General features: G+C 25.0%; 1 protein-coding gene across 1 annotated transcript in view; it reads left to right on the forward strand.

Moving 5' to 3' along the window:
* LOC100212042 (maleylacetoacetate isomerase) overlaps positions 1-17,536 on the forward strand; it is a 31,377-nt gene extending 13,841 nt beyond the window's left edge. Inside the window, exons 3-8 of the mRNA XM_065804925.1 lie at positions 396-457; positions 666-878; positions 3,599-3,677; positions 10,626-10,678; positions 12,625-12,674; positions 17,324-17,536. Coding sequence (XP_065660997.1) covers positions 396-457; positions 666-878; positions 3,599-3,677; positions 10,626-10,678; positions 12,625-12,674; positions 17,324-17,450 — 584 coding nt within the window. The 3' untranslated portion in view covers positions 17,451-17,536. The remainder of the gene's footprint in view (positions 1-395; positions 458-665; positions 879-3,598; positions 3,678-10,625; positions 10,679-12,624; positions 12,675-17,323) is intronic.
* Positions 17,537-17,750: the final 214 nt, after the last annotated feature.

Consider the following 17,750-nt stretch of genomic DNA (forward strand, 5'->3'; position numbering starts at 1 on the left):
ATTAGTTTAAACAACTGTATTTATTACATTCAATTGGTTTTGAGTTTTCTTAACGTTTTTGTCAGTCACTAAAGTCCGAGAGCTTTCTGGTGATACATTTTTAATTGCATCAGTTTTATTTACAATTTCTTTATATTGTTCGTTTTTAGGTTTTCATTTTCCAATCTAAGTTTATATATATATATATATATATATATATATATATATATATATATATATATATATATATATATATATATATATATATATATATATATATATATATATATGGAGGAAAATTGTATTTGATGTTTCTACAGTTTGTCTTCAGTGGCTTTTAGGATTTCTGAAATAACTGATTTTCTGAAAAATTTTGAATTAAATTTTGATGTTAAGCAATTGCATCATTTGTTTAGCATTAGCACTAAAAGGTGTGGAATATGAATACAAAGCAATCAATTTGTTAAAGGGAGAACAGGTACTGTTAAACTTGAGTATAACTTTTAAATTGTAAGGACAATTATTTAATATAAAAAGTATTAGTTATTTAATTATTTAATATAAAAAGTAGTTTAATTTTTGTTTGTTTCAATTTTATCACAATATATTTTTTTTTAAAAAGACAAAAAAGATATTTTGTCATCATGCAATGTTATGTAAAATGGTTGGCTTTATTAACTTTTCAGAAAATTGATGATTATCGAAGTATTAATTCTCAAGGGTTTGTTCCCCTACTAGTAATTGACGGTCAAAAGTTATGTCAGTCTCTTGCTATAATGGAGTACTTAGATGAAGTTTATCCAGAAATTCACCCTCTTTTACCTCGCAAAGATCCTGTTAAGCGCTCTGAAGTTCGAGCTATGGCATTATTGATTGCAGCTGATATACAACCTGTGCAGGTAAACTTATTTCAATTTGTATTTACTATTATGAAACAGTTCAAACAAGCTTAAAAATATAAAGTTAATATACAAAATAGTTAACAATGCAATATTCTATATATATTATATTATATCTTCCATTACTAATACTAATCTCATTATTGGGGCAGATAAAAAAAATCTTATATAATAATTTATTATTAATTTTAATAATAACACTAGGCAACAAACTTTTGTTTTAGTATAATTAGCTTATTTTATTTTGTTTTCTTATAATTTGACCATGACAATTTTAATGGTGACATGTTGCTTTAGGTATTTAGTTTGTTCAAATGAATTATTTTTATATTGTAATTATATAGTTATTACAATTTATTTCTTAATATTTTGGAAAAATTGTAAAGATTTTTATAATGGCTTCTAAACACTTTAGATTATCAGTGAACTGTTTCTGTTATGTTTTTGGATGTTATATCAGACTTGTTCGTATCACTAATATGAGACTTGCTCAGTTAAAATTTAAAAAGGGATAAAGAGTATTACCAAGCTTTCCAGAAGTGTTTTGAGATGTTTGCAAGGATATCAATGCTAGGCTCCTCATGTTATCTGTGGCTGTTGTAAATTAATATGGAAAAATAGTTAAGATGCACCAAATTAAGGATGCTAGTTGCATTACCCATAATTTACAAAATCAGGAAATCGCTTGAATGACTGTTATTTTTGCATAGTGGATATTTGTCGTTATATTTACATATGCCAATTCCAGTTCTATCAACTAAAGATCAAGTCAATATAGAAATATGATGGTTATATGGAAGAACAAAAAAATGAGAAAATCACCAAATATGACAAACCTCTTTGCTTTTTGGTAATTTTGCCAATTGGTATCTCACATCATCCTAGCCAATGACCACTTTTTATTGATAACTCTACAAAGAGTTCAAAGGTTAAATATTTCACCACAAAAATCAAATTTTTTTATACCAGATGCAGTGTAAACTTAAATGAAAACTAAAATAATGTTAAGATTTTGCAGCAAAAGATCAACTATGGTTTCTACAATTGAGATGTTTTGGAGAATTTAACATTCTTGGTTTTCTTTTTGGATTGCGTGATGTTGGGAAGAATTCAAAATTCTTGGTTTTCTTTTTGAATTGCAAGGGAGTTCTTTAAGTATTCTTGTTACTTGTTTTTGTCGAACAGCGGAGAAACTTGAAATCTCCAAAGAAAATAGAATGAATAAAAAGATTTGCAGCCAAGGGTTTACAATGTGAATAATGTTGCTTAAGTAACTATAGCCATATTTCTTCTGCCTCCATTCCACATAAAATTGGGCTTTTTTGGCAATTTGACTTCGCTCACCCTAATCTAGTTGCTGTTCGTTAAAACAGAAAATAGTTAATATAAAATATTTTTGTTTTCTCTAATTCCAAAAAATTTTGTTTTTATCTAGCTATAATAGTTGTGGAGGCAACTATTATAGCTAGATAAAAACAAAAGTGATTTTCAGAATTAGCATGTAAACATTGATCTAGAAACATCAAAATAAATCCAAACTTTCAAAAATGTTTGTTGTCTAGTGTATTTTAACTTATCTTTATTCCGGCATTTTTATTTGTTTCGTGAATATTTAATAAGCATTTGATTATTAGTTGAAATATTTTAAACAACTGCAAATACTTCTTACTACAAGTAATGCTTCATAAAAGTGTTTTTTTGAAAAAGAAATATTTTTTTAATATTAACTTTGATTAACATGGTTTAATTGTTGCCATTTTATTGTTTTGCAGGGGTTAAACTTATCTTAATAATAAATATTTTAATAGATGGCAAAACATCAAAATAATAAAGTCATATTTGTAAAATGAAACAGGAAAAAAATTAAAATTTTTCTTTAAGTTTTTGATGTTTTCAATCGCTAAAAAATCACATTATATAAATTGGTTGTGAAGTCAATTTTTCAAATTTCCCCATTGTTGATTTTCATATTTAGAAAAAAATTACATGATTAAGTCATTTTTTAATTTTCATAGATAGCAGTATTTATTTGAAGAGCGTTTTTTTTAAAAGAAGTTGTTTTTATTGTTTTGAGGAAAAGAAAAACTAGTTCTATTCTCTATTATTTTTTGAATATCAATAATCTATATGTTATCTTATGTAACCTAATCTATATGTAATCTAATATAATATAATCTATATGTGATCTTATATATAGATTAAAAAAAAAATTTATTTATTCTAGTTAGAAATATACCTTTTTTAATAAAAAGTTTTAATGTTGAAAAACTTAATTTTGGATAAATTGGACTTAGCTCCCTTTTAGAAAACTATTAGACACAATTCTTATATAATTATGCCTGTTTAAAAGTAAAGGAGTTTGTTTTATTACTTAAAATGTTTTTCATCAAGTGGAGTACACCATAACATTTTTTGCAATGTTCAGTTGCAGTATCTATTTGCCTAATGCTTTTTTGTAAAATTCTTTTTTTGTTTTCCCATTATAAACAAAACCAGGTAGACTTGTACTGACCAGGTTTAAGTTTAGGCTTGTTGTTGCTGAAGATTTTTAGATGAAATTGTGTTGTAATAGTAATTTTGAAATTATTTTTATAATTAATAGTTACTTGGCATGTCACATACATTGAGACCAATAACAATGGCTGGATTATTTGTTGAATAGCTGGAAATAAAAAAAAACATTAATTTTAAAATTTTACAAATATTCATTATGCTTTTAGAACTTGTCTGTTTTGAACTTTGTGGGAGATGAAAAGAAAATGGAATTAGCTCATTGGGTAATTGAGAAAGGATTCAAGGGTTTGTACTAAGTATTTTAACAAATTAATTTTGTAGAAAAAATGTAAATGTTGTTATTAAAGAATGCATTATTAATACTTCAACTAATGTCTAAAATTACATGAGTGAATCTTCATTATTTTATTAATAATTCAAACAATTTTTTGTTGATTTTATTATTTTCTAATTATATAAAGTATTTTGATGTTATGTTGATAAAAGTTGATTTAATGTCTCTGATTAATTTTTTAAAATTTTATGTTTTTCTTTTAAATGGAAATAAATTTATTTAATATTAAATTAATTTGTTTTTTTTTAATGTTTATTTAAGTTAAATAAATAAAACTATATGACAATATATGATGAAAACATTTCTCATTTTAAAAATATCGTTTTCCTATTTCATATATATATATATATGAATATATATATATATATATATATATATATATATATATATATATATATATATATATATATATAAAATATATATATATAAAATATATATATATATATATATATATATATTATATATATATATATATATATATATATATATATATATAAAATATATATATATAAAATATATATATATATATAATATATATATATATATATATACATATATATATATATATATATATATATATATATATATATATATATATACATATATATATATATATATATATATATATATATATATGAATGTTGTTTTAAAGTGCAAACTGGCGTGCCATTTATGTACACGCTAAGCCATTTTTTATAATTTTTTAATATTTTAATATTTACAAGTGTTGTAAATATTTAAAGATAATGTTTAAGCGGTAAGATAAAAAAAGTAATTAACGTTATAAAAAGTTTGCATAAATGTTTGCTATTTGCACTGTTTACAAATTTATTAATTTTTTGAAAAAAAAATTATTTTTAATATTCTGACTTTTCCATTAAAAATGTTTAGCGAAAGAAGTAAAAAAAAAGTTATACCACGTCTAAAAAAATAAATCATAAAAGAAACATTATAAAAAAAAAGTTTTATTTATCATCTTGCAATAGCACGAGTATTTTTATTTATACAATTTCTCATAACAAACAATAAAAAAAATAACTACCGAATTTAAAAAAAAAAATTAAAATACTAAACAAAAAATTCTTTGCTAAAAAGATAGTGTTAAATTTTATTTTATATTGGTGTCACTTTTGATATTTTAATTTTTTTTTGTTCCGTTTGTTTGTCCTAGCTTACAAAGCAAATTAGTTTCTTAATTAAACAGACTGATAAAACATGAATGGATTGCATATCATAAATGTTAATTTGTTATAAAAAATAATGTTGATTTCCTCAAGTTGTATCGAATATGGTAGCTAAAAATAACAACCACTACAAAAATACAAAAAAAAATACAAAAATAAAAAGAATACAAAAGTTGTATGAAGATTTTATAAAATTTTTTTTTACTTAATTTTTAAATTTTTTTAGTTTATTAAATTAAAACTTGATATTTGGTTACAGTTTTGTTTTCATTTATTTAGGATATTTATTTTTTCTCTCAGTAGATAAGTTAAGCTTTTTGCCATGAATTAATGAAATGCTTTCAAAGTTAAAAGATGCAAACTGAAATTTTTTTTGACACACAAACCTTGGTTTGTGTGTCAAAAAAAATTACTTTAAGCATGGGTGAGCAAGATGTGCTGCTGCATGCGCTTCCTGGCAAGGCTTGATATATATATGAGTAATTTATATACATGAATTTTTCGGAAATATTATTATATACAGGTGCTGTTTTGAGGATGGATCAATTTAGTATAAAATCATCAATATTTTTTATCTTTTAATTCCCCTATGTATCTTTTAATTCCCCTATGTATCATCATGGTGTCTTTTTCACATTTATATACCACGTTTTTTTAAATACATTTTTCACTCAATGGACAGGTTTTTTTGTTTATAGTTACAATTTCTTTTTTGTTTAGCAAAGCATTATTGTGACCTTGGATAATTTTTTAAATATTTTTTGTGTAACTGTAGCTAACTTTATTTGAATTTAAATTGAAAATTTTATGTAATTTTTCAGAAGGCAGGAAGTGCTTATCCACTAATTTAAAAAAAATCTTTTCCTATGTCCTATATATATTTCCTATGATGGACTACCAATAACTGACTTCCAGAATGTTTTGTGCGGAAACATTTTTGCTGTATGCAGCTTGAGTCTCTCTTCTTTTTGTAGTTGCATCTCTTTCTAGTTTCTATAAATACTATTATGGTCACTGCTCAAAGTAGCTATCAAAATCCTATAAAAATGAAAAGTATTCAAAAGACACCATGCTGTCAAAATACATATAGGAATTGAAAAATGAAAATGTTTATGATTTTATATTGAATTGGTCCATCTTTAAAAAAGCACCAGTATATAATCATATTTCAAAAAATGCATATTAAGCCAAAAAAAAAAAATTTGAACTAATTACATGCAATAAAAACATGCAAACCAAGACAATTTATTAAACAAAAAAATTGAATTGATTTCTAAATGCAGGCATGAAAATAAGTTTCTCCTAAAAAACTTTAAAAATAACTGAGCTCAAATAATAATTATAATAAATCCCCCTTTAAAAATATATATTTAAAAAAAAGCAGATGTAAACATTTCTTAAGAATTCTTTTTCTAATAGTATCAACATATTCCACAAATGTGCGAAAATTTACAGTAGTTATTTATGAATTCTAGTAATATAATTTACGAAGTTTCATTCATCAACAAGGTTTACGAAGTTTCATTCATCGACAAGGTTTACGAAGTTTCATTCATCAACAAGGTTTATTAAGTAGTTCAAGTTTTAGTTTTATGAATTTGATTATTCAATTCTGATGACTCTTTATAGAAGGAACACAGTAAAATGAAAAAAATTAGATTAGTGATTTTATGCTAGCTTATATATATATATATATATATATATATATATATATATATATATATATATATATATATATATATATATATATATATATATATATATATATATATATATAATTTATTTATGCTTTTAATAGTGTTATACTCTTTTATAAAGTTCAGAGAATATTTCCATAAAGGTAGAGATTGTTTTAAATACTATAAAAAACATTTTCTGTTATAAATTTTTTTTTCCAGTACTGCAGAATTTGATATTTTATTAAAAACATTAAAGCAAAGCAAAAATAACAAATGTAAAACATCAATTGAAACTGTTCTAGTGTTTTTTTTTGTGTTGTTTTTTTAATTTCTGGTGGCAGTTTTTAATAATATATAAATGGTTATTAAAATATATTTCTTTTTATAATTTCTAATTCCTATATATTTAATAATAATAATAATAATAGTAGTATTAATAATAACAGCAACAATAATGTTGGATAAAATTCAGCAAATAGAAAAATCTTAAATTAAAATTTAAAGCTAAAGTGTTTCTAGTTTAAAGATATTTTATATTTTTATCTTTCTATCAAGGTTTTGTATTAACATTTCATCTATCCTGTATTAGTAGAAAAATTTCAAAACTAAAAAAAAAAATCTAAACGTTTTTAATACAGATAGAAATAATGTCTGATTGATTGGAACAATGAATATTAAAAGTTACACTTCTTTTGCTTTATCTAAGTTTAGTTAAAACTGCGTTTACCCAGTCTCCAACAATAACAAGAGGTTGAAAGTAAAAAGTGTAGAAAAAAAAAAATCACATCTTACTTTTAAACATCTTGTCTTCATTAAAATGGCAGTTGATAGGTTAATTTAGTTATGTGATCACTTCATACCACATCATGCCGGATCAGTGTTCCTTGTCGTTTAGATGATTTTAACTGTTTTAGCTGAGTAGTTTTCTTAACTGTGTTCTGAACAAAATGTCTAAAACTCAGTTGATATTGCGCATGCTATATTATATATTATATTGTATATATACCTTGAATGTTTAAATTGGTCTATTATAACATAAAACTAATTTTTGTGTGCTTTTTGTCATCATGGATGCTTTAATTTATTTTACAAAAACTAGTTTTTGTAAAAAGAATTAAAGCATCCATGATGACAAAAAAAATGTCCCACTAGCAATTTTATCTTAAGATTCGCATTAGTGTCGAAGTTACATAAAATATACTGTAAAAATTATTATGACATTTGAATTTCCTTTACTATATAATGTTGTAGTGGTAGAGCCCTCACTTCATAAGCCAGAGGTTCCCCACTCTGTCCCTGGTAATACATCGCTCAACTTGTTTCTCTGCTTAGATTTATAGAGTTGAGAGAGGGTTATAACCACAATTAATTAGCCTCCTTGTCTGTAGTGGCCTTCTCAGCCTTGGGGAGGTGAATATATATATATATATATATATATATATATATATATATATATATATATATATATATATATATATATATATATATATATATATATATATATATATATATATATATATATATATAGTTATTATGTTTTTTTTTTTGTTGTTCTTCTTGTTCTTGTTGTTTTAATTAAATTAAAGGAGTTATAAAGTTTAAGGGTGTAAGAGTATTGCACAATTTATTTTCCTGGAACAGTCATTGTGTATGTAGTAGATATCTTTCTTCTGCTACTTTAATCAAAAAAAAAAAAATATGGAGAGTATATTTGCTACAAGAAAATCAATGTGGAGAAAGTACATTGGCTGCAAGAAAGATACTATAATTTCAAAGTCTGATTTCATAAATAAATTTTAAAACTTTTAACTTTGAGTTCAGTTTTAATTTCAGACTTAAAAAAACTAACTTAAACATAAACATTTAGATGTTTGAGTAAAATATAGCATAATAAAAAAAGGAAATTTTGTCTCTAATTTGTTTCTCCAAAAAATCATTTATTGGTGTGTCCATGATTTGCTTTTGTTATGTCTATTGTTTGCTTTAGGTGTGTCCATGGATTTACTTGACATTTGTATTATCATTTGTATTATTCTTTAAATTTGTGTTTTAGCATTGTGTAAAACCCAGAAAGGAAACATACCTCAAAAAAACTATTCGAAAAATGAATTGATTTAAAATTTTATCTGACTAAAATAAAAAATTTATAATCTGGAAAATGATAAGACAGAACTAAGATCGAAAGAGTAAAGTATATTAATGAAAAAAATAAAAATAGTCTCAAAAATCATGCAAAGACAGAATAATCTTGATTAATCTTGATGGAATAATCTCGATTAAGCTATTGGTTTGATGTATCACCTGGGATTTTTATGATGATAATGCATTTTATAATAGGTAATGCATTAGGTAATACAAAAGAACTTTATTCAGAGGTCTTTAAAAAAATCTTGTTTAGTTTTTGTTAAATTTAGTAAACTTAAATCAAAGTGTTATATCCCATTGCTTCAGGTCTTTATTCAGTATGTGTTTGCAAGTGTCACCAGAATGCAAAAATTTTTGCATTAAAAAAACTAGATGTCTCAGACTATAGAGATCGTTTGATGTTAGTTGTATGTGATCTGACAAATTGAGAAGCAAAAACTGCATGCTGCAGTTTTGATGACTTTTATGTAACAATACACCAAAAAAAGAAAATTTACTACTTTTTTTTAAATGCACAAAATTCAAGTACTTACTTTCAATCAATGACAAAAGCATGTGGTTGCAGTTGATATCTTTATTGGAAAACTTGTCAAAGTTTAAATTCAAATAGAACAACAGTCATTCCACATTACCTTATAGGTAATACCACATTACCTTATAGATAATGTGGTATGACTAATCAAACCACAGTCCTTTTTTTTATTATTTACTTTATGGCGGAAAATGAAATAATATGTGGATGTGTTTGTGGCATATCATCTGCAATACATTATGAACTAGTTATTACAATGAAAGTTAAATGAAGTTAAGAATTAAAATATTTGAAAATCTAGTATAGGTACTAGTTTTTTTTTAATGTTTTAATGATTTAATAAAATTTTAATAAATTTTATTAATGATACTTGTTCCCAATACAAAACCTATAAAAAAGTACCTATCATTCTATAAATGTTATTTTAAATAAATAAAAAACTTGTTTAACTCTTTATTTTTATTTTTTTAGTCATATGAAAAATTAAATGAATTTATAAATTATTTTATTTATCTATATAACGTCATTATGCCTAAAGTACAACAAAATCCACTAATATGTCAAAATTTACAAATGGTAATGTATCCTTATATGGTAATGTTGAAAACTTGTTTCACCAAAAAAAAGACTTTTCTGCTTAGTAGTGATTAGTTATTATAAGCTTTTCAAATCTCCTCATTGTGATTGGTTAGCTTATCAAATCTAAAAGATATATTAGTAAAATAATCATACATAAAAGATTCCTCAGAATAGATTTTATAACAGAAGTTGCAATAGATGGCATGGCGATTACAGCTACATATAAATCAAAAGCCTTAATTTGTTATGTTTAATTAAAGGAGTATAAAATGCTGAAAAGTTCAACAACCATAACAAATTACATCAACAACTTTTTCAAAATCAAAATACAGAACTTGGAAGTAAATTTGAAAAATTTGAAATTAAAATTGTAAATTTTTCTATTACAGTTGATGAGTGAACAAACTGTTATCACAAAATATTTAAATTGTCAAAGTCAGATAATATAATCTTAAAAGTTTCAGAATAAAAAAGGCATTAAATTATTTAGTTTTATAATGGCTTATTAAGTCTTATAATGGTAAAATATAAAATAGAAAAACATAGAATAAAAACATATGCTTTGTTTGTTAAAAAAATGTTTTCATATTGAATAAAATTATGAATTTTATCTAGAAAGAAACCTTTTTTTTTTGTGAGTTTTTTTATATAAAATTTATATAATAATTAAACCAGTAGATAAAACTAATTACTTTTTTACCCTATTGTATGCGTAGTATATGGTATAGTGTTAAATATTAATAGCATTTTAATAAAATTATTATTTGTTTGATATTTCAGATTTAGAAAAGTTGTTAGAAAAGCATTCTGGGAAGTATTGTTATGGTGATGAGGTAAACTGCATTTATTGTTTTTAAATGTCGCAAGAGTTTAGATTAGATTATCCGGTTATATTTGACTAAAATTTTGCTATTCACGTCCAGATATTTTTTCTCAAATAACCAGTTATTTAGAAAGTTATAATTATAATGTTATTATAAAACATACTTAGTAAAAAAAACTAAACTATTTGGTATTTTTATTTAAGAAAAAACATCAAAATGTTGAGTTTTGACTAGTGGTATTTATAATAAATTAGTTTTTTATTATGTTAAACTAATTAAAGTGTTTTGCTTCTATTACTTCGTCTGTGCACTTTCAAAATTTTTTTTTTTTACTGTAAAAGTATACTGTGATAGGAAGCTCTAGCTAGATAAAATAAATGGATTTGTTATAATAATATTTCTTTAACTAGTTTTGTATAATAAATATGCAATAACAAATGATAAAGTACTAGTGTCAAAAAAAAAAAAAAAAAAATTAAAATTGATGCAAAAAAACATGCAAAGTTACATTAAAATGTAAAAAGATTCCTTAGAATAGATTTTATCAACAGAAGTTGCAATAGATGGCATGGCGATTACAGCTGCATATAAATCAAAAGCCTTAATTTGTTATGTTTAATTAAAGGAGTATGAAATGCTGAAAAGTTCAACAGCAATAACAAATTACATCAACAACTTTTTCAAAATCAAAATACAGAACTTTGAAAAATTTGAAATTGAAATTGTAAACTTTTCTATTACAGTTGATGAGTGAACAAACTGTGTTATCACAAAATATTTAAATTGTCAAAGTCAGATTCAAATACAACTACTAATTATGTTGTTGGATTGACTGAAATTAACGGCCAATGTAATGCTGGAACAAATTAATTTATTAGTGCAAAGAAAATTCGCAGATTTTCATTTGGATATCCAAAAGGACATTGTTGCTTACATTCACTTTGGATTTAAGCAACAGCTATACAGCGGTAATGGTGAAATTAAGGCATTTTCATTGGACATTCTTTTTAAAGCGCTTCTAACAATCAAACTAACATCAACATCCAAAGGACATGCGTTTTCTGTCGCTGGATCAATTAAGGCAATTAAAATGAACAAGTTTGAATTTTAACACATTTAATTCTATACTTTTCCTAAAATATGAATTTTTAAATGAAATTTAAACAACTAGTACATTTCTATATTTTTATGTCGAATATATTCAAATAACCAAGTAATTCATAATTTCTCTATTTGAAAACTTAGTAGTAGAAAAGTCGAATATTTTGATGCTCTAGCTTAGATGTAAGCTTTATGATAAATAAAAAAGTTATAAATTATGTTGCATATATTTATGTGTGTGTGTCTATATATAGACACACACGGATATATATATATATATATATATATATATATATATATATATATATATATATATTATATATATATATATATATATATATATATATATATATGTATATATATATATATATATATGTATATATATATATATATATATATATATATATGTATATATATATATGTATATATATATATATATATATATATATATATATATATATATATATATATATATCTTTTCTCTTCCTGTAACTTCCAACTTTAATTAGTGATTGCTTGCAGCCTTGTTGGAAACGAAGATGTATAAATATATATATATATTTGAATAATTAAAATGAGTTTTACAAATTGCTCGATGTTCTTAAAAAAACAGAGCAATAATAAATTAGTATAAAATAACTTATTTATCAAGTGCTATTAACTATTCAGATTCACATTGGCAAAAAGTCTTCATACAATATGTTATAAAATACTTATTAGTTCATTAAATAAGAATGTTTTTTATTTTTGAAAAAACGTTAAAATCATTTTTTAAAGGTTTTTTTTCTAGAGAGTTTCTTGCAAGAATGTTGTGCATTATTAAAGCTTTAAATAACATAAACTTTCTTTTTTAGATAACCATGGTTGACTTGTGTTTGGTACCTCAAGTTTATAATGCAACCAGGTTTATTTTATTTTTATCTATCTTTTTTATGCTTTTTATAATAGATTCTTTTATTTTTCATAATTGTTTGTTTGTGTTCTTTATTGCAAATATATATATATATATATATATATATATATATATATATATATATATATATATATATATATATATATATATATATATATATATATATATATATATTAAGGTGTTTCAAAAAAAGTCTTATTAAAATTTCAACCACCATTGATATTACTATAAAAATATTGGACTTAGTTCAAGGAAAGTGTCCTGTCGTTTCTTCTCCTCATGGGATTTGTTGATCAGCTCCTAGTTAAAAATAAAATATATTTGTTGAAATTACCTTTATAATTTCTACAATGGGTTTAAATTTGATAATTTTTTAAAATTGTACCTGAACGAGTTTCACAGCTCTCTTGCTGCAATCATTAACTACTTCCAGATTTTTGATAAAATGTTTAAACTCCAGATAATAATCATTCAGGCTCCATGTCTCAACTGTGGTCTTTAACCACTGTAACTCTGCCTTCCCATGGTTCATTTATCAGTCAAACCAAGCTAAGAGGATTATCCTGACAAAAATCCAGATTTTACAGCAATTCAAAATCCACCTGCTGTCTGTGTACAATATAATTCTCAGTCCTAGCTTCTTGGCAATCTCGCAGCGGTCATGGACCTCTTCATCAGCCAAAGCCTTTACAACAACGGTAGGATCAATTTACCAGATGTGTCTCTTCAGTGAGTTAATAACAGGTTTTGGCAGCTCAAGTTTGACATCAGAGTACCTTATCATCTGCCACAGAGCTTTCGTATCCTAAGAAATAATCTTTAGATAGCAAAATACTAAAAAGAATAATTTTTATTTAAACTTTGTTACGTTTTGAATAATAAGGAAATAAAAATTACAGTAAAAAAACCTGAGAGGGAGCAACTGCTGGAATTTCCGCCCTTAGAAACCATTCATTCAAAACACTGCAGTGAAGAAGGCCAAATCTTTGATTTCTTTCTTCTCATGGGCCTTGAGTTGGGGAATGTTATCCAATAGAAGGAACATCTTCATAAAGTATATTCCTTTCATCAAAAACCGAGCATGACTTACAGGTCCAGGTTTTCGGAGTCTGTACTGCATATCTCCAGATAGCACCATTACTGTGAGATCGGCTAACTCAAAATAATCACACTTGCATCCGTTCTAAATATAAATACTTATTTTTATAATAAGCAATTAATCAAATTGAATGTTTACATTGCGTTTTCACTTTTTGCAATATTTAAAAAAGCCATAAAAAGTTAAGTTCATTCTTTACATTTTCAGTTTGATTTTTGATACTAATCATTTGTTTATTGTGCAAAGCGCCAGGAGTTATGCACTTAAATAAGTTATTAATAATATAAATAATTAATAATATAATTAATTAATAATAAAAATAAATAAGTCTAAGCTGTGATTTATCGGATAATGGACTTTTATTTATTTGACAGCTGTTTAAACTATTTTAAACAACATTAAAATTAATTTATAATTTAAAGTACTTACCTTCTTTATCTTTTCCATCTTTATAATGTTTTCAGAGAACTCCAAAGCTTTTTTGAATTGATCCTGCAACCAGTTGTCAGTAATATCCTCAATCTTCATTCTGTTTAGTACAGTAGAATCATGGTTCAAAGATGTTCAATGAAGTTTCATGATCGCTGTTTTCTGCTCCTCTCCTGTACTTGAAGTTAGACCAAGTAGCTCTGTCTGTCCATTTATCCTAATTAATACAGCAAGTCTGTGATATTGCAATTCTTTCCCATCTGTGAATTCTTTAACAATCTTGTTATCAAAATGTAGAATTATAGGGGATACTCATGACTGCACAAGAGTAGAACTTTGTTTTCTAATCTTTTCTCCTTCTTTGGTCAACACCTCTTCTACAGCTCTAATTGATGTTGCGCTAGTCACAACAAAATTTGACACAGAACCTTCAGAGTTTGCAATGATACTGGACAAAGTTGCAGTGTGCTGTCTAGCAGACAGTCCTTCTCCTATAGTAATAAGTGCTGTTTTCTTTAGAATATCTTTTGGAAGAAGAATTGATGAGCCAGATTCTTCTTTGTATATATATGCTTCAAAATCTGAGTCAGAATTACTATCATGACTACTTGCAGAGCTGTGTAAAATGTTAAAATCATTTGCAGTGTCTCCTGCACTTTTCCTGGTAGTCAAATGCTTCTTCTGTTGATCTTTCAACAGCATATGAAAACCTTTTATCTTTTGTTTGGATTATTCCTTTCCGTTCTCCCAGCTGATCCAAGGTGAAAGCAATATCTTCCTCTTTAGCTCCTTAAGTCCTCTTCTTATCTTTCCTGATCTTATCAATCAGTTTTTCAGGATTTCTACTAATTCAAAAGCAGTTCAGAAGATCATAAAGAAAATTTTTTCTCAATTTAGTATTTGATGGACCATTCCTGTGACGACTCTTCTTTAACATGTTGTAATAATCCACTGTGCTCTGAATCTTCGCCCTATACATGGCAAATAGAAAATTTAAGTGAATTCCCATTTTAATAAAATACCTTAAACATAAAGTACCTTAAACATTTAATTTTAAATAAATACTTTATATACAATGTAAAGAACGTAATAAAATAACATAAATGTTTCTATTGAGTAAATACAAATGGTAAATTGAATTAAAGGTTAAAAATACAGTACTTTTTTTTGAAAGGTTTGTCTTATATTGTCCATTATTGTTATTGGAGGAAGTCCAGCTAGATTCCATGGCCCGACCAATTAAACCATGGAATCTAGCTGAACCAAACCAAAACTAGACATTACACAGCAGTGGGTGTTCTCTGCAGGGCATTGGAGCTCAAAAGATTTCATCTTGAATTGGCACCTGATAAAATCTATTTACTTAGCATTTGGATATAGTTTTCTAAAACTTAAGTAATACTGCAGAACATCTTTGCCATTTGGAAGCTTATTGCTTGGGCGAGTCTCGCTAGTTTTCTTTACAAGAAATATTTCTGACATGTTTCTAGTACTTTTTATCTTTTCTTTGGAGTTTTTTTTTTTTTTTTTACTATTCGAAAATATACATATATATAGATATAGATATTTACTGAAAATATAGTTATAATAACATTGCTAAACATCAAGTATTAAAGAAAGACAACCTTATACGGACACATTCAAAAGGGACAACCTTAACAACGACTTTTTTTTGAACGATTCTGTAGCTGCTTTAAACATTACATTCCGACTGTGCTGACACCGAAGGCACTGAAAAAGACCTTATCGAAGAGCAAAAAATGCAAAGAACCAGCATTTTCGAAAAATGTAGTTGTTTAATTGACCCATTATTCGAACAATTGACCCATTATCAAACAAATAAAGCTTAACATTAGATTTTAATTTTTATGCGTAAAATTGCCTAAAAAAATTTAACTTATCAAAATTGATCCATGGGAAGGATTCCCGCAATTTGACTGAAAAAAGAGTCATAAACGGCCTTAAAATGAACTTTGGGCCCATTGCGCGGACTGATAAAATTAAATTTAAAAAAGCCATTTTTTCCATCCTTTTTATCATAAGGATGGAAGTAATGGCTTTTTTTAATTTAATTTAATTACTGGATTATCAAAATCAAAATCCACAAAATAAAAAAAAGGGAAATAAACCTATTATATTATTTTATTTAGTATATTTTATTTAATATATTGTTTTAATATATTATATTATTTTATTTAATATATTGTTTTTTTTTCAAATTCACTTTTTAATCAGCTGCAGTTTAATTTATCAGAAAATTTTCAAAATAGTTTTTAACAAACTAAATCAATAGACTAGCTAAACACCTAGAACATATGGTATTGATTTCAATACTATTAATAGTACAAGTATTTGCTGGAATACTGACTTATAAAATTCTTTAATGGAAGTTTTATTTGATATCTTTTGGTTACCTTGTCGTTTTCACTACTAGTTTGTTTAATTTTTAGATTTATTTTAAATTCTCTAACTATTTGAACTAAAACACTGTCAAGTGTCATACATGCTTAATGTTTCAAATATGACATGATGTGTTAAACATATGTAACATAGTTAGATGTGACAAATTAAAGCAGCTGGTGATACAAGTAGACTTGTATCACAAATGAACAAGTGGTAAGTCACCTTGATGAAGTGTCCATCAGTTGTACTGGTCACATTTTATCAAACTTTATCTATAATGAAATCAGCAAGTGTTGAATCAAGAATTGTTTGGATGTTAATTCAATAGATACTAAATCCATTTTAGGCTCCTATATTTTTAATTTAACACAATAATTTGACATTAGCTGAATAAAACAAAATAAAATTGATTTATATTTGTATAAATAAAGGTAATAATATCGGTATTATCAATATTGAAAAAAAGTCTTGCGGTCTTAGAAATGGTTTGCATACCCTAATCATAACTGTAACTGTTTAATTCTACATATATGATGCTTTTTACGTGAAAATATATGACATACATGATGCTTTTTACGCAAGTAAAAATTACAAGGAATGAAGTGAAAACAAAATTTATGTAATTTTAATATAGAAGCATAAGACTTATTCCGAATGGCTTTTTGATCAGATAATTATGTTTTTTAAATATCTTGTTTCTTGTATTTAGATTTAAAGTGGATATGAGTCAGTTTCCAATCATATCTAGAGTAAATGAAGAACTAAGTCAACATCCTGCTTTTAAAGTCGCCCATTGGTCCAATCAGCCAGACTGCCCTCCTGAGCTTAAAATTTGACTTTCTTAATTGAAAATTTATATCTTTATAATTTTTCTTAAACAATTTTTGTAACTTCAAATTATATTTTTATAGTTTTTATGTAACGATAAGTCGTTTTTAATCGCTCCAAAGTTTTTAGTTTCTTTAGAAATTTCTTTGAAATATCTATATACTATCACCTGTAGTGCATCCAATACCGGCATTGTGGTAGTGAAAAACTTCAATACTGGTAGTATACAGTAGTAAAACTAAAAAAAGATAATTCAATAATCTTATTTTATATAAAAGTTGCAGACTTAAATTTTTTCGCTTTTTTCT

This window comes from Hydra vulgaris, chromosome 09, assembly GCF_038396675.1.
Source record: "Hydra vulgaris chromosome 09, alternate assembly HydraT2T_AEP".
Lineage (NCBI taxonomy): Eukaryota > Metazoa > Cnidaria > Hydrozoa > Anthoathecata > Hydridae > Hydra > Hydra vulgaris.